Here is a 22,478-nt window from a genome sequence, read left to right as displayed (position 1 = left end):
CAAAAACTCCCCCAAAACTAACAAAAAACAGATCAACACAACAACCCCACAACAAAACAAAACACCCACAACAAATCCAAAACTTGCTGCAGCAATAAGATTACACTGCAGTATGTGTTATCACAAGGCCTGGTTCATCTGTGTCTTAGAAAGATGTATTTTCAGTCAATATTTAGAGATGTATTTTCAATCAATATTCAGAGATGTATTTTCAATCAATATTCAGACTTTATAGTTTATGGGTCAATTTACCAGAGATGCGCCTGGTATATATACATCTGTCTTGTACCAGCTATCTAATCAATAAACAATCTAGCTGCAGTAGTCCATCGAAACATGTTAATCAAAACACAAAAAAGCCTGTGCGAGTCACAAGACGGATCAACTGACTTCATTTCAATTCATACAAGCGGTTTTTTTTTTGACAGCCACAAAGCAGAGTCCTGCATCCCCTGAACTGTCTGTGCATGAGGATGAATGATTCCACACAGGGTGATGCTCACCCTCAAGTCCCCTGTACTGTCAACAGTCAGAAAGGAGGTCCTGTGCAAAATAAATGACATGCTCAACAAATGGTCACTGTACAAAGGTTACAATGTCTGCACACATCTTTCACCCCACCCCTCACTTCATTTGCCACCCCATCTGTTTTGTCAGCCAGTGCTTTGTATTATAGTTTGATGCACAGACCAGCTATCCTTGCTTCCACGCTACGCCAACACGCTTCATTCACTGCTCAGTTTGTCACCCTCACCCACACTGTGTTACACAGCCAGCTTTGTTCCTATACTATGCCCACACACTTAATTCATGTCCAGACAATGTGCTATATTACACCAACCAGCCAGGCTAGTTGTTTGTCAAATCAGACAATGTGCTATATTACACCAACCAGCCAGGCTAGTTGTTTGTCAAATCAGACAATGTGCTATATTACACCAACCAGCCAGGCTAGTTGTTTGTCAAATCAGACAATGTGCTATATTACACCAACCAGCCAGGCCAGTTGTTTGTCAAATCAGACAATGTGCTATATTACACCAACCAGCCAGGCCAGTTGTTTGTCAAATCAGACAATGTGCTATATTACACCAACCAGCCAGGCTAGTTGTTTGTCAAATCAGACAATGTGCTATATTACACCAACCAGCCAGTCTAGCTGTTTGTCACGTTGGACAATGCATTAGGTAACAGCAACCAGACAGCTTTGCTGTTTGTCACATGGGACAATTGCTGAGGACTCCAGCAAGGAGTGGAGACAGTCAGACCCTGTTGTACTTGACTTCCTTCCCCGGGTGGGACATCTTGATGTGCTGGGCCACCTCCCAAGGTTTGAGGATCAGGGTGTCAGGGCAGTAGGGGCACACACACTGCTGACAAGCAGGCCGGGCAGGCTTGGGTGATGACATTGTTTCAGGCCGTCGGGCAGATATGGAGGCCACAGAGCCACCCTGTGGCATGACGGGGGTGGTGCTGGGGGTGGGGGTGGAAGGGCGAGGGCTGGCGGTGGCTGGGATGCGGGGTTTGAGGCTCGGCTCCACGCTCTTCTGCTGGAGCCTGGGCCTGCCCCTGCCTCGACTGATCCCTTCGCCCAGCCGGAAGTTGATGAAGGAAGAGGCAGAGGAGGCAGGGTATTTGCTGGAGGTCTTTGGCTTAGGCTTTCGGGGTGACACCGAAGAAAGCGCGTGGCGACTGGGCTGAGCCAAAGACAGATTGACAGGGGCTGTCTGCACGTCACTGACAGGTTGGTGGGCTGGGGGAGGGGCGGGGGGAGGTGGGGCGGCGGCAGTCCCTGACACGACAGGCAGCTGAGGGACAGGGGCCCGCAGGTTGAGCTGCTGCAGGAGGTTGGCGGGAACCAGGACGGGGGGGAAGGCGGTGGGCGCCATCAGCAGCTGGGGCTGGTGGACGTTGAGGGGAATGGTCAGCCCTGGGTTCAGCGCCACGCCCGCCCCCATGGGTAGTGTCAGATTCTGGGCCAGGGGCAGACCACCTTGACCCAGGGGCAAGGTCGTGATGCCTGCCGGCTGCAGGGGCCGGAATGGCTGCAGGCGGAACTGCTGGGGAAAGAGGGCCGAGGACGCCACAGTGACAGCCCCGCTGGTGGTGAGGTTGGCTGCCGGGGTGGTGCGGGGGGAGGGTGGGGACAGCAGCAGGGAGGGGGGGGACTTGTGGGTGCTGACAGCGGCAGGACTGGGGCTGGGGCCAGGGGACAGCGGGGTGCGGGGCTTCAGGTTGAAGATCTTGAAGGCCTCCGGGTCCTCCCTGTCCATGGGGGAAGCCGGCATGGACACAGACCCCTGGCTGTCTGGGGGCAGTCCTGTGGTTGGGGTGGGCGCCGTCAGCGTTGTGCCCAGGGAGAAGGGCAAGGTAGGGTGGTGCTTGCTGGGGTTAGCCAGCGATGGCACGGCTGGAGAGGCAGTGGCGGGTCGAGCGGTCAGAGTGTTGACGGAGGTTCCCGTGTCCACTGACATGCAGCGACTGGATGAGGTCAGGTCTAGAACGGTGGACACAGAGGGCACTCTGAGCACCGGCCTGCTGGGGGTGGGGAGGGTGGAGGGGGGTGCTGTGTGGGTGGAGGAGGGAGACACGTCACAAGGGCTGGCAGTGCTATGACTGCGGCCCAACCAGTCCACCCTTGAAGACACCACCCTGGGGGTCAAGGTGTCTGCTGGAAGGGTCTCACTGCAGACAGCCCCAGAGCCAGATGGCACAGGTTCCACAGTTTTCTGTCTGGTGTCCAGAATGTCCTTCACCGTCACCCCAGTGGTCTGGAAAAGAGGCACACCGCTGTCCGTCCTCTTCCTGGCCAACTGGGGAGACACAGGGGAAGGGCCTGGCATGGGTAGGATGGACCGCAGCTGTTGTGGACTGACAGGTGACGTCTGCACACCACCTGGGGAGGGGCCCACCGGTCTGGCCCTCTGCTTGCCGGTCCTGGCTGGCCCCGATGGCAGCGAGGGCTGTTCCTGGACAGAGGTCAGTGCCAGAGGACTGATGTGGGAGAGGGGGAGGGGCAGCACACCAAACGGACCCACACCCACAGAGCTCGACGACTCCACACCGCCCATCAGCGTCAAGGGAGAGGACTGAGCCGGGGCAGACGAGATGGCACCGGAGGTGACCGCTGAGCCCGGGCTGCTGACCGGTGGGGCATCAAGATGGGAGGAGGGGGCGGAGGGCCTGGAGGGGGAGAGGGGGGAGTGGTCCACATACTGTCCGCCAACAGAGATGCACGTCACCTTGGTCAGGTAGACCCCCTCCATGGCCATGGCCAGCTGAACGCTGTCTGAGGTCTGACCGTGAACTCCCTGCATGTGCTGCTTGACCACCTCCTGCTGGCTGTGGGAGAACATTCCGCAGATGGGACAGGCATACTTCAACAGGCCCGGGTGTTCATACTTGAGGTGCCGCAGAGCGTAGTCCAGGTCAGGAACATGGGACTCGCACTGAAGGCACATGTAGATGTCCTCCTCAATCAGGCTCCCCTTGACGCGGTTGCCAGAGGGAAGGGCCAGCACCTGCACAAAAGACTTCGCGATCTCCGACAGGGACACTTCGTTCTTGGCGTAGTTGGAAGGGTGGTGCTCACTGACGTGCAGGTGAACCTTCTCCTCTGAGAAGAAGGACTGCTTCTTGGTCTTGCAGTAAGGGCAGGAGAAGAGAGGGACGTCCAGGTGATGCTGCTTTAGGTGTTCCACGATGGCCGCCAGTGCCGGGGAATGGATACTGCAGGTGTGGCACTTGTAGGTGCACACCATCCTCTCATTGCGAGCGGCTATCACATCCGCATCCACTTCCACCAACTGCTTTGATGCTGACGTCGATTTCTTCCTGGTGGATCCCCCAGGGCTGGACTTGGGGGTGAGGGGGGCTGAGCGCCGGGCAGGGGAGGGCTTGCTGCCAGCAGAGGAGGGAGAAGGGGAGCTGTGTTTGGACCTGACCTGTGACTTGGGTGGGGAGGCGTACAGGTCAGGAGCCTGGTCTACCTTGTCCCGGAGACTGAAGACAGACAGGATCTTGATGCCCATGCCGTCGTCATCCCCAGTGCTGTCTGCTGTCTCTGTGCCCCTGGCAGTGCCGCTCTCTGCGTCTATGGCAGCACTTTGTTGTGGGTGTGCTGACGGTGGCTGCAAGCCTCTGATGCCCGGCACCTCCTGCCCAGGGCTGTCCTGAGAGGTGGCCTCCTTCCCCCGGCTCCCTCCCTCTGCTGTCTGGGCCTCTGCTTCTGTCTCCTCTCTGGAAGGGAGGGGTGAGAAAAAGCATTTACTGTAAGTTTCTGTTTTAAGGGGGTTGTCAAAGCATGCTGACTGATATATATATATATGTACACACTACACCACATCTGTTGTTAAAAAAGCAGATGCATGATCTTCGCATAAACCCTGAAGAATTTTAAAAAAAAAAGAAAAAAAGAAAAGAAATAAAACATAAAACATTTACCAATGTCCTTATAACTAAAATGTGTCCAATTAATAAGTCATCAAACTGAATTTTGACACTTTTCAATAATAAAATGCATCCAAAGTCAGTATGTCAACTGCTTCAATGGTCTGCAAAATCTGCAACTAGTTCAAGTTAATCTGTTACATCATGTATAATAATTTATTAAAGCAATACTAAATACAAGTCAAATCTTTCTTCAGAAAAATCAATCATTCAACTTTTTTACAATTGACCAGCTTGGTGCCAAACTGATGGGTATTCAAATTTGTATGCGTCAATGATCGATGACCAACCCAAACCTTAATGAGTTAAAACAAACAAGTGAGTCAAAAATAAAACAGAGAAAAAAGAGAAAAAAGTTACAGAGAGTGAGTGTAAAACCATTTCCTAAAAAAAAAAAAAAGAAAAAAAAAAAAAAAGAAGCTACTGAGCTACCATAATTTCTCATTTTCTCGAACCTTGATAAAAAATATTAAAAAAAATTTTAAAAAAAAAGAAAAAAAAAGTGAACACTGTGATGCAAGGGAAACTACTTGTCCACTTGGATATTCTCCCATGTGACTGTTTTTGCATTAAAAAAAGGGAAAAAACAGAAGAGCTGGCATCATTTCTGATGCCTTGGTTATGTGGCTGATACTCAGTGATAGAAGAGACGAAGGGAAAAAAAGGCAATGAAGCAAAGGAAACAATTAGTCCACATATTAGTAACAAAGCTAAAAACCAAAAACTAACAAAAAAACCCCACCAACTTTGCTGAATCCCTCTGCCAAGGCTGACTCAATGGTCCACAACTTTACATTAATGACTGGATTTATAGGAATGCCATGAAACTGATGAATGTTCAGACACTGCCCACCCCACTGCTCATCATCTATTATATGAGATGTTGAAGTTTGCTAACAGTAACACGGTCATGGCAGTGTTCAAGGGCACAGAACCACACACACACCTGTGCCTTGTTCTTTCTCTGTCTGATCTCTGTGTGTGTGTGTGTGTGTGTGCGCGCGTGTGTGTGTGTGTGTCACCATGTATGTAATTAACTATCAAACCATCATTCCTTCAAAAAACACCACCAACTGATATGACAACTCATGATAATGCAACTGATGACATCAATTACTGAAGACTTAGTGGGCTTGATATTAGCAGTTGGCTGGCAAGATGATCAGTGTTGGGCAAGTAATGTCCTTACCCAACTTGCTCAACCAGGCAAGTTACATGTTTCAAGACTAGCATGTTTTGAAAAATATCTGTCACACTCCCAATACAGATCATCAGACTCTTTGTCTAGCAGACACTGAGACAATGTTATGAGTCTGACTTTGACAAGTGGTCACTGGAAAAAGAGATATTATGCAGCTCTACGAGGAAATTCTGCCATTGGTTGCCATCTTTACTGAGAACCAACAGTAATTTTTCATACAGCATAGTTCGCCTTCCCCCCACCACACATCACACAATCCAAAATCACAAGGCAATGGACTCTAGGAGTCATGTCATTCCACTTTAAAAACAACAAAAAATGTTTCCATGAGACAATCAATCTCTGTGGGTGTTTCCATGAGACAATCAATCTCTGTGGGTGAAGTGCCAAAACTGAAACTTCGCAAACTGCAACAGACCGTCTACAAAGAGGAGAGAGAACAGTCTTCAGCTGAAATGGCTGAAAAAATTTCCATGGCTGACAATGAACTGCAAAAACATGCCAAAGGCAGTGTTTTATCAAGTGGGAGAGAAAACTTGTTTTAGCTGTTCAAAACAACTTTCATTTTTTGTGAAAAACAACAAAACAAACATCAGTTAAAGAAAAGGGTTTGACTGCTTCCTTCTCTCTCTTTCTCTGTCACTGTGTGTGTGTGTGTGTGTGTGTGTGTGTGTGTTTGCATGTACGTTTCTGTTCTGAAATCACTGAGGGTAAGAGCAAAATCTTTCTGGGCAAGTGAATTTTCCAGAGAATTTCCAAACTGGGCAAGTGGGAAAAAAGTGAATGTCAAGCCCTCAACTGTTAACTGGACTAGACACCATCCACTGATGACTAGACACCATCCACTGATGACTAGACACAATCCACTGATGACAAGAAACCATCCACTGATGACTAGAAACCACCCACTCATGACTAGAAACCACCCACTGATGACTAGACACCATCCACTGATGACAAGAAACCATCCACTGATGACTATTAACCATCCACTGATGACTAGACACCATCCACTGATGACAAGAAACCACCCACTCATGACTAGAAACCACCTGCTGATCTCTGCACATGAACGGGTTAGAGAGACATGAGAAATGCTACATGGACAATGGAAAGAACTTAGTCCATCAAGTTCTTCACATCACACATACACACACACATGCACACTTACCGTGGTGACGATGAACAGTGACTGGTGTCATCAGCCAAATCCTCCCCCAATACGTCCTCACCCAAGTCAATGACGAGGATGTCGTTCTCTCCATCGTCTTCACACTCCATGTCCTCCTCACTGGCTGCCGGCTGCTGTCTGGTGCCCATGCCCTGTCCCTCCTCTGGTGCACTGGTTTTGGCTGAAGACCTGGGTCTGACCTTGACAGCCTGACTCATGGGGTCGCCGGAGGACCCTGGATGCTTTGTGGTGGAGCTTCCTTCACCGGCGGAAGATGGTTGGGTGGACGAGTTCCCTGCTCTATCCCCAGCACCCTCTGTCCTGTCCCCTCTCCCTGATGCTGGGGCCAGCCTACTGCCTGCCACAGGTCCTTCCCTCACTGCCTGTGTGTCTTTCTCAACAAACGTGCTGTTTGCTTTTGATTGGCCTTCCACGGACACCGCTGATGTTGAGGTAGCTGTTTCTGTGGTTTTTAAAACCTCTTTGGAAGCTATTGTCTGGCTGTATTCTCCACCGGCAGAACCAATTTCAGCTCTGTTGGCAGATGTTTGATTATCAAGAGATGCTACAGTTTGTCCCGATGCAGAGTCTATTGTGTTAAAGTGTGTCTGTGTTTCTTCAGCATGTCTGGTGTCTGACAGATCCTCTGAAGGAGTTTGTGAAGATGGAAGCACCTCTGTTTTGGCACCATTTTCAGACAGCAGTGGTGCTGCAGAGTCTGGTCTGTCAGCAGTATTTGTGGAGGACCCAAGGGCTCCTTCATCCACATCCACAAGCTGTTGCTGTGAGATCTGCTCCTCAGATGTTGAAACTAAACCGGATGAATCCATCTCGGCTGCATCCTCAAATGGAATTTCAATGTCTTCAATGGTGGTGCTGTCAGCTTCAGCGCTGGTCTTCTTGCTCCACCCTTCCTGGATGTACAGGTAGTCTCTGGCTCGGAGGAAACGAGCTTGGGGGGACAGCTGACCGTCTTCCATCAGCTCACTGCCTGGACCCAGACTGGGAAAGAAGTTGCTCATGCGGTCAAAGATGTTGCCCCGGTCCTCAGAGGACTTGGATCTCTCGCCAGTGCCAGTGTTCATTCTGATCAGCTCCTGGTCGTAGAAGTCAGGCAACTTCTTGAAGGACTTGGGACGATCTGGGTGAGTGGTTCTGCAGTGGGTGACAATGTCCTGGTGACTGCAGCCAAAGGCCTTGTCACAGAGGTAGCAGGTGAAGAGGCTGCTGTCATTGTGCAGGTCCCACACATGCTGGTGTGCGTCCTCCACCACGTTGGTGCAGTAGCTGCAGTGCGTGCAGGCAAACCGTCGCTGGGTGGCCAGAGGCGACGAGCTAAAGCGCTCCGGTCTCTGCCCAGACCGGTCCCCCCCGCTGACCACCAGGGAGATGATGACTGGCTGAGCTTCCTGCACCAACGAACTGTCGCCTGCCTGACCTCCAACCTCAGGGCCGTCAGCAGGGCCTGGCTCCTGCTGGCAGCCGTGTGGGGAGGCCATCACAGGCTCCTCAGTGTAGAGACTGGCTTCGTTGATGTCCTTGCTGATCCACACCTGGGGCTCTTTGCTGTGGTGGCTGTTCTTTACGTGGGTCAGAGCACTGATCAGCCCTGTGAACTCCGACTCACAGTAAGCACACTTGAAAGTTACTCCAGGAATGTGGCGATAGATGTGGGACTCAATCGTGCCTTTGTTAGTGGCTGAGAACTCACACTTTGTGCACAGATAGCGTGTGAAGGACGTTTTGTCAGTGGCAACACCATCGCTTTCTTTTCTGACAGGGAACACTTTCAACTTGCCAGGGGAGCTGTTTTTGTCTGAGGAGGATTTCACCAAAGCATGATGAGGTGGAGAGTATTGCGTCTTCTCTCCACCCTCGCTTGTGCTGGACTCCGCTGTTTGGGAAGGACTGCTGCTGACAGTTTTGTCCTCCTGGCAGACTGCGCGGTGATCGTGTTTGACCAGCTGGCCCTGGCGAGGTGTGTGGACCTGTGTGCAGGTGACCACCTGGCTGTGTGAGGAGACCGAAACAAAGCAGGATGAAGAGGACATGGTGGTTAGAGAGGTTACCGTCACCACGGAATCCGATGTGCAGGCAGTGCAGGCTGCATTAACAGACACTGCTGAGGTTACTGATGCAGAATGTCCTGGTGACCTCATTGTTTTGGGCCGGAAGCGTGGGCGTTGTTTTGAGGGTGGGATGGGATGCTGGTGGCTGCTCCTGTTCTGTATGAAGTCCACAAAGTTGCCCATGAACCCTTTTCCCCGCAGACTCTCCAAGTCCTGTGCAGACTTCTTGACGTCAGGCAGGGAGGACGATGCACTTGGTGTTGGCTGTGTCCCCCGAATTCTTTCTGCACACCTTTCTGACCCCTTCCATCCACCGTCAGGACCGGAAATGGACTCCTGTGCTCCATCCTCCTGCACTCTCCTCAACGCCATCAACTGTGAATTGTCAACCTGCCACACCATGCCGTCGTCATCTGGCTGGCAGTCATACATGTCATCTATGTAGTCGTCATCTTCCTCATCCACATCAGCTTCATCGCTGTCATAGGACACATCTGAAATGTATTGATCTGAAGTGTCAATGGAGTTCAGATGCAACTCCTTCACAAAGTCAACCAGCACCACTGAACAGGGTTTACATGAACCAACTGAATTCTGATTGGGTGTGTCACTGGCCATGGCCAGTTTTCCAAACAAGGCCTGCCTTCTCTTCAGCTTCCTGGCCACCCTTGTTGCCTCTTCCAGTTCATAGGCCTCCTCCTCCAGCTTTTGTCTCATGGCGATGATCTCAATGGGGGACCGAGTGGTCTTTGGCCGCAGAGCAAACGTCCTTGGCTCAGAAGGAAGAAGGGGCATGTTACGGATAAATGGAGGATCCTGCTTTGGGGAATTTGAGGTCCTCCTTCCTCCAAACTTAGAACTTGCTGGTCCAGGTCTGACATGAAGTTCTCGGCCAGTCTTAGAGGCTGGGCCCATCTTTCCACCCTTGCGCCTTCCACGCCCTCTCTTTTTTCTGGGTCCAAGTTTGGTTGTACAAAGAGAGAACGTGTCTGAAGCTTCATTTCCTTGGGAAGAATCAATGTCAACTGTGGCGAAGACTTCTGACGATGCACTTTTGCCATCTTGACAATGCGCATCTTGGGACCCTGACATGGATTCGTAATACTTCTCAGAAAATAAATCCTCAGGCCGAATCAAAGGGGGTGGTGATAGCTCTTCTGACCGACATCGCTCTAATCGACTGTCTTTGTAAGGAGACATTTCCGTGGTGATGTCTGGAGGCGGATCCTCACAATCAATGCTTGATGACGCTGACAGAACGCCAGGATTCAAACTCTTCCCACTTTCTTGGACAAAGCCCACAGCGTCTTCCTTGTCCAAGGAACCTAAACCATCATGCGCCCATTCCTTTTTCTGAGCAGGCTCAGCAACTGATCCCGAGTTTGCCGTCTTGCCACTTTTGAAAACTAGTCTGGTGTCTGATATTGTGTCAATGCTATACAGTTTGTTGGATCTGGGTTTTGGTTCTTTTGTTTGTTGCGTTTCCTTGGCTTCCTGTTTGTCATCTTTGATTTTCGATCGCAGCAGCTTGCCAAGCGTTTTCAGTTTCTTCTTTTCATGCCAACTCATTATCCTCTGGGCTCCTTCGTCTGTCTGCAGGCGCTTCAGTTCTCGGCTGATTGCCTTCTGTTTTCGTTTAGCAATGGGGACGACCTGATGTTTTCTGTGTTTCTCATCCATTGCAGGCTCTCCAACTGACTGACCCTGACGATCTGGTGCTGATGCTTCATCTGCAGCACCCTGTTTTTCCTCTTTGGTGCCTTCTGGACCAGCAACACTAAGTGATGACCTGGGAAAGTCTTTCACAGATTCAGCCTCTGGCTTTGTCATGTCTGGCTGGTCAGCTTTATCATCACATTCCATTTTCTGAGTCTGATGAATGGTGGTTGAAGCTGACCTAGAGGATAAGCTTTCCTTTGTCTGGTCATGGTCAGTGGATGTGAGGTACAGCTTTGACTCATGGGTCTCCAAACTGGTGGTTGTGGACACAGCTTCTTCGCCCACATCTTGTGGCTGGGCAAGGGTCGCTGTGGTCTGCCCTTCAGCCTCTGGTTTCACCTTCTGTGGCTCCACTGCCTCCAGGTTGGACATCGAGTCATCTTCACACACCTGCTGGGCTGGACTCTTTGCACCTGGCCCTGTGCTGGCCTTAATCTCCGTCAAGGTGTGTGTCTCACCGTCCACAACGCTCATAGTGACATTGTCAGGGCTGTCTTGTGTTGTTGCTGCTGAAGGGTCAGTGGTGGTGGCTTGTGACTGAGCACTAAGTGATGATTCTGTACTGCTGGTGTGTGGCTGTAATGAAGTGTCTGGTTTCCCTTGTGACCCGTCCCCTTCACTGATGATGTCAGTCATCGTGTCTGACTCCTCAGGCACTGAGGGATCCTTGGGCTGGTTGCATGTGGAGGGTTCATCTGTCCTGTCATGCATGGGTGATTCTGTCTTATCATGTGTGGGTGGTTCTTTTGTTTTATCATGTATGGGTGGTTCTTCTGTCTTATGTTTGGCTGGTTCTGTATCATCTAGCAAGGATGGTTCTGTTTTACTATGCAAGGATGGCTCTTCAGTCTGATCATGCATGGGTGGTTCTGGTGGGTCAGACACGGATGATTCTGCCCCAGCACATGTGGTTTCTTCTTCTGCCTGTTCAGGCATGGCTGTTTCTTCTCCCTCATCCTGCAACACTTGTTCTGCCTGATGAGGCATGGGCTGGTCTGACTTCTCACCTGTGGGCTGCCCCACCTCACATATGGGTTCTTCTTGCACCTGATCACTAAGCATGGAATGTTCTGTCTCATCACATGTGGACTGTTCTTCTGGCAGATAATGCTTTGATGACATTTCTAACTGGTTCTGCACATACAACTGTTCTGAATCTTCTCCACCTGATCCAGTCTTGTCTTCCATCTCATGGTCCCTTGCAGAGGCTTCAGTTGGAGGTATCGCAGTATCTGCTTGCTGTTGCCCATCAAATGGCTGGGCTGGGCTGGGATCAACTCGGGTTAGGTCCTCAGCTGTTGGCTCTGCGGTGGACAGGGGTTGACAGGCATGAGCCGACTCACCCCCTGAGGCATCAGTTTCAGACTGGACTAGCACGGGTTCACCAACTGCAGGCACAGAACTCTTTTCACTCACACACTGATCCCCTTCTGCTGGTGGGGTGGCCGTGGCAGGTTGTGGGGACTGCTCAGTGGGTAGCCGGTCACCAAGTGAGCCAACCTCGGCTTCACATTCTGGGCTGTGATCTGGAACCACTGTCCTGCTGGACACACAACTGTACGAGTGTTCATCATGAGCAGCTGCACCAGGGTCTCTGCTGGGAATGAGCACAGAGTGAGACCCACCTCCCACAGTTACCATGGTTTCGGTTTCTGTGTGGACAGTGCCAGAGGGGGCTGAGGACAAGGGAGTGGCAGGCTTTCCTGATGCCTCACCTTTTTCCTGACACCCATCCACAGAGTCCGCTGAAGCACCAGACACTGATGACTGTTTCCTGAACCTGATACTGGAGCTCAGAGCTGCCTGAGACTGCTTCGGTAATTTTCCGCTTGCCCACCGCGACTTCTTTAACTGTCTCCTGCTTTCCCTCTTCATCCGCACAAGAGTTCTAAGCGGGTTGCTTTTGTTTCTGTGAGACATTCTGTCTGACCTGTTCCGTCTGCCCCCTTTGCTGAGTGCTTTTTCTTTCCCTGCAGGTTTGCTTGCTGTATCAACCCAACCACCTTCTGTATCAACATCCACATTCACATAAGACCTGTTGGACACTCTCTCACTCTTACTCAAGCTGTCACCGTTTCCTCTGGAAGAAGACTGTGTGGCAGGGGACCGCTGGGACTGACTAGCATTCAGTGGAGGCCTTCTCCGCCTGCCTTTCTGTCCTACAGACTTGCTGTCTGTCACACTGTTGGTATCCCATGTGCTGGACCCACTGGGATTGTTCATCTCAGAGTCAGACTCTTGCACAGACTGGCTCCTGTCTCCTGATGGCGAGATCTTTCTTGGACGCCCAGGTCCACGTCTCCCAGGAGTGCTACGCTGAACGTTTGGTGTTTCTTTTGCTACATGCTGTTTCACCCGATTCAAGCGAAATCTTTTGTTCGGAGAGCCTTTTGGTCTGCCTGGCCCACCACGCCTCACTCCCACCACCCGAGGACCAGCAGACTGCCCTGACCCAGGCCCGGAAGTCGCTGACTGTTGCTGAGGGTCTGCCGGCACATTTGTGCTGGCGGTGGAGGTCTCTGAGAACTGGTCTTTACCCTGGCTCTGCCTCTCACTGTTCTCTGCACGAGTGCTGACCATTTCCACAGATCTTTTTCCCTTTGATCGAGGCAAAGTCCCAGGGCTGCTTTCCCTGCTGACAGCAGGACTGTCTCCTAAAGCAGTCTGCCGGGCAGACCTGCCAGAGAGTAAAATGTCTGGCATCTGGTGGGTGGAACTGTCCTGCAGTCTGCTCAGTAGCCTTCTCTTTTTCAGGGCTGCACCACCTTTCCCGGGGCTGACTGAACGCTTTCTCCTCAAGGAACTGTAAAACATTTTTGTGAAGGCGGCACAACTGACATCAGACGCTGATCCACTCTTTGGATTCACAGTGCTGTCCAAGGGCTTTCCAGCACTGCCACTGCTGGTGGGAGTGCCTCCCTTGTTGGATCGAGTCTGTTTGAGGACTGGCGGGGACTGGGACTTGTACAGCAAGTTGTCCAGTGAGGAGCTGCGAGACAAATCTCCAGCCTTGGGTGCCACCGTTTTGTTTCTGGACCGCACATCTGTACCACCTGGGCTGCTGCTTCGACTGTGGGCAGCTGTCTTGATCTGTCCTAGCACTGAACCTCTGTCTCTGACCACAGACTCCACTGACCTGGAACTCCCTTTCACTGCTGGTTTGTTTTTGGATGTCTTTGGCGTGGTGGTTTTTTCTTTCGATGCTGCTGCTCCTTCCGTATCCAAAACAATGCCTGCTGCACTGCTCTTCCGTCTGGTCAGGTTAGTGTTCCTGGCTACAGGTGTCTGGATGCTTGGTTTATTCTTGGCTTGGCTTGCTTCACTGGAGGGCTGACTTCTTCCTTCGGCAGTTTGATCTCCATCCTTCTCACCATCCACACCTGCTGCTGATGCAGAAGGCACTTTCTTAAACCGGCCCCTTTTGGCTGGAGGTTCATCATGCTCAGAGACATTTTCCACATTAGTGTCCTCATCTGGAGCTGAATCCACATCAGATGCTGAAACCCTCCGGCCTCGGTCTCGATAGACCAGCTTGGCTGTACCCCTACTGCTGAGTGGAGCAACTGCAAATCCTCTGCCTTTTGAATGTGTAGCAGTATGTGGAATGGTCCTAGCTCTGAAACTGCCTCTCCCAATAGGTCTCCCTCTCTGGAAGCCTTCATGCACATCTGTGGGCTCTGTCTTAGTTTCTGGCTGCGAGGTGCTGGTATCAGGGTTGCTCTTTCTCCTGGAGCTGTAGATGGAGGTGGAAAACCTCTTGGACGTCTTTGGTAAAATGGAAAGCATGCCTGCCGTGGGAGTGTCTGGACTGTTGACAGGTGTTCTGCCGGTCTTCGTCCCGACTGTGCTTCCACCAGTGTCGCTATCACCGCATGAGGGAGAAAGTTGAGTGTGCAACCCAGACTTGGGTTTTGTAATGCTCTTCTTCAGCCGTGTGTAACTCCTGTCTGCTGTCGATTCTTCACCTGAAACTGCCCTGGAAGCACTCCCAGGACGGCTGCTGCTTTTCACAGTTCGTTTGATCGCTGTTCCAATCTGCACCGGGGATGGTTTGGAGGAGTGAGCGGTCTCTTCAGAGAGTGTGCCCTCCTGTCTTTTTCTTCCTGTGGGTGTTGTCACTTCACCAAGTGTGAGCACCTTAGAAGCTTCAACTGCTTCACTGGCACCCGGGGAAGCATCGATACTCTCAGCACTCTTCTTCTTGATGTTGCGTGTCCCAGCCACACTGGGTGCCGAGGCACCAGGCTTGAAGTCGATGTGCAGTTTTTTCAGGGCTCTGTACACTTTCTTCTCCTGAGCCAGCGCCGTCGCATCCAGATGGAGTCCGTCATCAACAGCTGTTTGCTTGCCTCCCTTTTTGATGCTCCCTGCAACACACACTGACCAAACTGAGGTACTGCTAACATACTGTACACACCTCAGGACTGGAGGTACTGTTAATTCCCTGCAACATACAGTACTTTTAATTCCCTGCAACATACAGTACACACCAAACTGAGATACTGGTAATATCCTGCAATATACCGTACACACTTAACTGTGGTACTGTTAATTCCCTACAACATACTGTACACACCTAAATGAGGTACTGTTAATTCCCTGCAACACACACTAACCAAACTGAGGCACTGCTAATTCCCTGCAACATACTGTACACACCAAAATAATGTACTGTTAATTCCCTGCAACATATACACCAAACTGATGTACCGCTAACTCCCTGAGTTTTGCCACAGGTTGACACACCCACACATGGACACCCAGACAACCAAAACAAGGTTATTACATAGACTCACTTTGTACGTACACAAGTGAAACAAACAAACACACCAAAAATGAATGAATCTGAAGTGAGGTTTTTCACACAATGACTATACTGTGAAAGACTTAGTTCGTTAGGTAAACAGGCTGCTTTGTGTTCTCTTTGAGTCTGTGTGTTCTCTGTTCATTCTTTCTTGCTGCTCACATCCAGCCAGTCACACAGGGCCATATCAGGCTCTAAAACTCTGAATATCATTCTGCTGGTCTTCACTCAACAACAACAACAAAAAAACAAAAACAAAACAAACAAACAACAAAAGTCGACCCCTAACAGAAAATTAGGCAATACTATTCATGTACATTAACCAGGAACATGCCTCTAGCAATATCCATTCCATACCCATGGGCAAATTTGAATTTCTTGGACTGATCATTTCCAAAGATTTGAAATGGGAGAAAAATACGGAAAAAATTGTTAAGACAGAACAACAGCGCCTCTACTTTCTTTGGCGCCTCAAAAAGTTCGGAATTAAAAAAGAAATCATGGCTGATTTCTACCGAGCAGTCACTGAAAGTGTGCTAACCTTCGCTATTAGTTTACTGTTTGGTAAGGAAACATTTCCAAGGCAGAAGTTGCAGCCCTGGACAGAATCGTAAAAACTGCCACCATGATTACCAGGGCTGATCTACCTTCTCTAGTTATATATCATAAGTGGCTACTCAAAAAAGCAAAATCAATCAGCCAGGATGAATCACATCCAGCTTTTGGGATCTTCGAGATGCTCCCCCCTCTGGTCGACGTGTACAGAAGTATATGGACGAAAACCAATCGTTTTGCCAATAGCTTTTTCCCCAAAGCAGTCAATGCCCTGTCTCACGAACAAATCCAGTATGATTAAATAGAATAGTGCAATTAACAACCATTTACCTGAAGATAGTCATCAGCCCAATCCACATGTAATATGCAGCTTCTGTTCAAACGTGTGTTTGTCTGTGTGAGTATGTGCGTGTGCGTGTGCATGCATGTGAGTGTGCATAAGTTCTTGCACTGATATGCACATGTACGTATCCTAAATTCTACTGTGTTTGCGTATGATTTTCGATTTATGTTTGTAGCTTTTTTTATGTACAGTGAAGTCCGGCTGTAGTGATAGACCCATGTAGTGATAGTCCGGCTGTAGTAATAGAATTTCTGGGTCCCGGTCCCAGTTGTTCATGTTCTTTGTTAACTTAGTCCGGTTGTAGTGATATTTTTCAGGCCGGATATAGTGATAGTCCGCTTGTAGTGATACTATTTTCAAGTCCCGGGGAAGCTAAAGTCCGGCTGTAGTGATAATGTTCGAGAGTAATCTCCCTTTACCAAAATGGCGAGCAAACGCCAGCAACGCAATGTGCTTACCCTGAAGCGGAAGATTGATCTCTTGAAAGACATTGAAACAAAACAACGTACACAGACGGAAATAGCGAAGAAGTACAAGGTTGCACAGTCAACAGTATGCACTATTGTGAAAAATGGTGAACAATTAAAGCAGAAGTTTTATAGTGGTGAGACGAGTGCGAAGAGGAAGCGCGAGAGATGCCCTGGGGAACCGAAAGTAGACAGTGCACTGTTGGATTGGTTTCGAATGGCAAGGGCCAACAACATGCCAGTCAATGGCTCTGTGTTGCGGTTGAAGGCAGAACAGTTTGCCAAGGAAATTGGGTTGAGTGACTGGACATGTTCCGAAAGTTGGGTTAAGCGCTTCACTGCTCGACACGGCATGACGTTCAGAAAAATCAGCGGTGAGAGAAACAGCGTTGATGAGTGTGCCACAGATAGTTGGGTCAGTGATGTCCTTTTGCCTCTTCTAAGCGAGTATGATGAAAATGACATTTTCAACATGGACGAAAGTGGACTTTTTTGGCGCCTGCTGCCAGACCGCACATTTGAATTCAAAGCAGAAAAATGTCATGGGGGGAAGTTATCCAAAGAAAGAGTCACAATAGCGATGTGCTGCAACATGACAGGGACTGAAAAACGTCCTCTGCTGGTCATTGGAAAATTCCGTTGCCCTCGCTGCTTTAAAGGGATAAAGAATTTACCAGTGACATATGAAGCCAGCCCACGCACGCACGCACACACACACCGGCTGTTGAACTGCTAGGACGGGGGTAGGTTAACACAGGACATTTAGGTTAACAAAGACGACAGAAGAAACGTCACAAAACGAAATCAATAGTGGTTCCAAAATCACCTTATTACTGCCTTGAAGCTAGTTTACCAAATGTGCCGCCGCATGTAGCAATAAAAGCTTTGAAGATATCACTACAACTACAAGCGATTGGCCGGATGTAGTGATAAAACCTACAAAAATATCACTATAACCGGACGTCCGGATGTAGTGATAAAACCTACAAAAATATCACTATAACCGGACATCCGGATATAGTAATAGTCCGGATGTAGTGATAAAAAAATTTGGTCCCGAGGGCTATCACTACATCCGGACTTCACTGTACTATCCCCCCCCCCAATATTCCTTGTGACCCCGGTACAAGTCGTAATAAAGATTAATTCTTTTCTATTCTATTCTATGGGCAGGTGACAAAAATTAAACAAAGATCCACGAGTGCATAATACAATACACACATACACAAAACAACAAATGAAGATATGTACATTCAATATTAGGAAATCACCACTGGATACAGAACTGACCAGCAGCCTTCTTTTTCAGTGTTCTGATGGCCCGTGCCTTGGGACTGTTGGCTGGCTGGGATCTAACAGCCACACTACTCTCCCCCTTCCTGGACACAGCGGCAACACCTGCTGGCCTTTTGCCAGAGAACACGTGGCGCACTCTGTTGACGTTCAGCGACGGTCTGGCACGCCTGCTACCACTGGGGCCTGTGGTGACAGGGGCTCGGTCTTTCTTCTGCAAACACAATGTAAAGCATGATCTATTTATTACTCATCTTTTCTGCTGAAACAACAAACACAATCATGGAGTAAATAACAATCCTGATCATAAGGTAAAAAAACAAAAAAAAACAAACAAACTATTGCCTGTTTGAAATTACTTGATGAATAAAAAAAAATTGTCTGATAATCACTTGATGAATAAGAAAACTTCAGTCTAATATTAATAAGTAATACTTTTCTCTGTGCTTAAAAAAAAAAGAAAAAAAAAGAGGTTACATTCCTTTGGGTTCAACTTTAATGTTGATAGTAATGACACCCATATCCAGCGTTATCTGGCTGAGGGGTATCACTATCCTTGGAAACTGGGGAGTGGACAGACCTACTAACACCATACTACTAATCACCACAGGAATGACAATATATATGATATATACCATGATTGGTTGTGAAAATGTTAATTTATACGTCAGGTTGCCAGGTGGGGGTGTCTGTGATTCAAACTCCTATTTACTGTCATGATCATGAATGCCTGCTTGGGGAGTTCAACTCAGCTAACCAGGCACCCAGATCCTCTTGAATTTCCATAAGGGATGTGCCATGTTTGACTGCAAGCCACAACAAGTGACGGCCATTTCAACCTTGAGACTCAACTGGCCTTCCACCCCTCATTGCCATCTGTCGAGAAGTAGTAGTAGTAGTAGTGGTGGTAGCGTTCAATTTAGTGTCTTTCCACTTTGATGTTGGATGAACCATCTGCCGAAGTCTCTAGTTCAACAACTGAACAAGTGAGCATTTCACTATACCCTTTCCTCTAAAGGAGCACAGACTGGCCATCAACGACTTCACAGGACTCCACTCTGGGCTGTCCTTTCTGCATCTGCCCAGTTGGTCCCTTGTCTTTTTTTTTCTCGGACTAAATGTCTTGTCTCCAGCTGTTTCTTGGCCCACTCCTCTTCTTCTTCCCCTGTGGGTTTCAGGATGTGCTGGATGTAGGCCTTCTGAGGGTGTGTCCCATCCAGCCCCACTTCCTGGCACCTGTCTGGCCTGCTCACTTTGTCTGGCCACGGCCACTACTGGATGGTTTTTGTTTTTTGTTTTTTTGTTTTTAAATGCATCTTAGACAAAGGCAAACGAATGTCTGAATCTGTACCTGTATCTTTAACAGTGTCACCACACAGCAGCAGCTCCCAAAGACTAGGGAACAAAGCCCCATGCAGAAAGGGATATCCCTCCTAAAAACAGGGAGAGAGAAAGAGAGAGAGAAAAACCCTACCCCTGAAAACAACAACAAAACACACAATCAAATACAACAAAAATCCTGGGCATTATGAGCTCTCTACTCTTTGCTTTATGCCCAAGCAAATTTTAGATAGTTTTGAGAAACCAAACAACCTTTCAATCTTATTTATAAATTTGTAGTGAAAGTTTGTTCATCAGACATAGTTAATGTGCATCATTATCCTCAATAGCCTGAAGCTGACCAAGCTCTTGCATCACCTGATGAAAGCACTTATCAGTAAACTGGGTATCAATCTATCATGTCTTAAAACATGCATATGATCTGGGTTGGTCATGACATCACTGGTCAATGTTTCCTTTCTAGCTGCTCACATTGATTCATGTTTACACAATTACAGATCACTGCTTTCTCAGTTCATGTAAAGTTTAGTTGAAATTCGACTGACAGACAGTGTTGTGTGTGTGTGTGCATGTGCATGTGGTGTGTGCGTGCGTGTGTGCATGCACAAAGCAGTGTGAGTGTGTGAACAATGTGTGTGTGTGTGTGTGTGTGTGTGTGTGTGTGTGTGTGTGTGTGTGTGTGACTGAGAGTGTGTGAGAGAGTTGTGTGTATGTGTATGTGTAGATCACTGCCTACATCCATGCAGGCATTGAGAAACACTGTGAGACAGTGAGCAAGCCAGATCCTTGGATACAGAGGCAGCATCTCAGAGGGAGGTTGGGGAGAAAGGATGGAGAAAGTAAAGGGGGCAGCACTGACATACAAAAGAAGACAATGACCAGTTTTGGAAAGTTGTAACCTTCAAATGTGCATGATCACTTTCACCTTGCTCCAATTTGTCCACTGTGCCAGATACATTAAAAAGAATGCTGACTTGTTAAATGCAGTTGGCACGATAGTGAATACAGGGCATGTCACACAGAATTTTTAAAAACATGAAGTATTTTATTCTATAAAGAGAAGCCTGAAACAGCTAACTTCTTACACATGTCATATACCATCACAGATACGCCATTTAAAAAAAAAAAAAAGTTTTCTGTGCAAGTTTGTAGTTTACCAAAATTCATGGTTTAATTATAATCATCTGAATACAATCAAGGGAGGTACACATTTTGACTGTCAACCAATTACCATGGCCTATCATAGCATCAACAACATCACAATCAGTTTAAAAGATGATCCTGTGTGGAAGGGAAACCACAACTCAAACGGAGTGCAAAAGTAGCAACGTTCAATTCTTGGAACAAGTGATGTGTCTCTAAAATTAGTAACAGAGACATGTGCAGTGCACATGACTAGATGAACACACATATTAATACCAGCACAGGGTGAACATCCATCAATATATAATGTAAAAGATACTTCATTCCACACATCCACTGGGCTGAATTACAAGTTACAACACACCCGAATTCTAAGTTCTTTCCTTTGTTCATGGAAAAGTGTACACACGGTTGACATATCTCCATTAAAAACATGCCTGCTTTTCATTTTTTGACAGCATAGCATTTATATCCATTCTTCTCCGTACGCTGAATCAAGCACTTTTCGGAGTGCTTGGGATTTCAGCAGAGTGTGGTGTGTTTGTGTGCGTGTGCATGTGCGTGTGTGTATTTGTGAGTGTGTGTGTGTCTATGACAGTATGAGTACGGATCAGCATTTTGTACTTTTTGTGCCAGTGGTTTTCAACTGTTAGCACAGCTTGCATTCTTTTTCCTGTTAATTATTAGCTTATCAATATGACTTCGTTTACTTTCACTTGGGCCACATATACTAAGGCTACCACCTTGATACACACTTTGCAGAGTTTGATGCAAAATGAATGGATGCTTAATAAGTAAAATGTAAGTAAAAACATGCTTACCGTCTTTGCACACTTCAATAATCTTGAACGAAGCTGTATGCTGAGAGCAAATGTAAAATACTATCTTTAAAAAACAAACAAACAAAAATAAACAGCCAGTAAATAAGGCAAAGGATCGCTTTTACACGTAGAACACCCCCTATCAAATACAGTCGGTCTGTCCTGAGCAAGTTCAATAACAACATCAGTTTAAAACTTCGGGTTCCATGGCTGCTTTGTCACGGCAAAATGAGCAGCACAAAATCGTGTCTGTGTGCATAATGTGTACTGAAAAAGAAACGGGGGGAAAAGCACCTCCCTACTCTTCCTCGAGAAACCTACAGCGCGACATCGGACAAGCGTGTTGTGCTGTGATCAGCCGAGACAGCCGCTGCGATGTATGCAAATTCTGGGCCTTGTGCCGTCAGCCAACTGTTATCGCTGGGTCTTTCGTTGCCTTCGCGAGACACACATCTAAATCTTAAAGGGACCCAATACATTCGCGGGCGTCGCAGACTTGTTTACTTACTCTTGTCAGACAATCAACTTGCATAATACGACTTACCCTTTTCATTTTAGGATTTGTCTAGAAGTCTCAGCAGTCTCATCCGCTATGCTATCGTTATGGCGGTAGATTGACACAATCTGGGGGCAGCGGAACTACGTCACAGCATGTAAACTTGAGGTACTGAAAGGGTTCACACTTAACAAAATTTTATTTTATGAGAAATCAACAAGGATGGATCTGTGAGTGTGATGAAACAAAACTCGCACACGATTTCTGTAAGTTCGTGTTATGCGACCACCCATTATTGTTTGCAAAGAGAAATGTCATAACATATGACAGCATTCGAACCTTGCTGAGCTCACAGGAGCAAGCTTCCATTTCCATAGCTTTGTGTGACCATTGAATAGTGAACGTGATCGAGGAAGAGGACCGAAATTAAAACTGGCGTCGTAATTGCTTACGAACTGCGTAACCACTAATGCTGTAAGCCTTTTCCAAGCCAAAAATAGTTAAGGATGAGTCAAACATACTTTGTTTGCGTGTATGCCGCAGCAGGCTATCTATCACTTTGTAAAAATACGGCGGGGAATGTGATGTGGGCGGGGTGGGAAAGCG

At 48.2% G+C, this 22,478-nt stretch overlaps 1 protein-coding gene across 1 annotated transcript; it reads right to left on the bottom strand.

Annotated features, from left to right (window-relative positions):
* Positions 1 to 817: 817 nt before the first annotated feature.
* Positions 818 to 22,039, bottom strand: LOC143302296 (uncharacterized). Its single transcript, XM_076616896.1, has 4 exons — positions 21,921 to 22,039; positions 18,069 to 18,285; positions 6,822 to 14,976; positions 818 to 4,239 (listed from the first exon to the last, which is right to left on the bottom strand). The coding sequence occupies exons 1-4, from the start codon at positions 21,927 to 21,929 to the stop codon at positions 1,263 to 1,265; spliced, it is 11,358 nt and encodes a 3,785-aa protein (XP_076473011.1). The 5' UTR covers positions 21,930 to 22,039; the 3' UTR covers positions 818 to 1,262.
* Positions 22,040 to 22,478: the final 439 nt, after the last annotated feature.

The sequence above is a fragment of the Babylonia areolata genome, chromosome 29 (genome assembly GCF_041734735.1).
Source record: "Babylonia areolata isolate BAREFJ2019XMU chromosome 29, ASM4173473v1, whole genome shotgun sequence".
Taxonomy (NCBI): Eukaryota; Metazoa; Mollusca; class Gastropoda; order Neogastropoda; family Buccinidae; genus Babylonia; species Babylonia areolata.
Note: the sequence above shows the minus strand (reverse complement) of the source record. Positions and strands in the feature narration are given on the sequence as shown.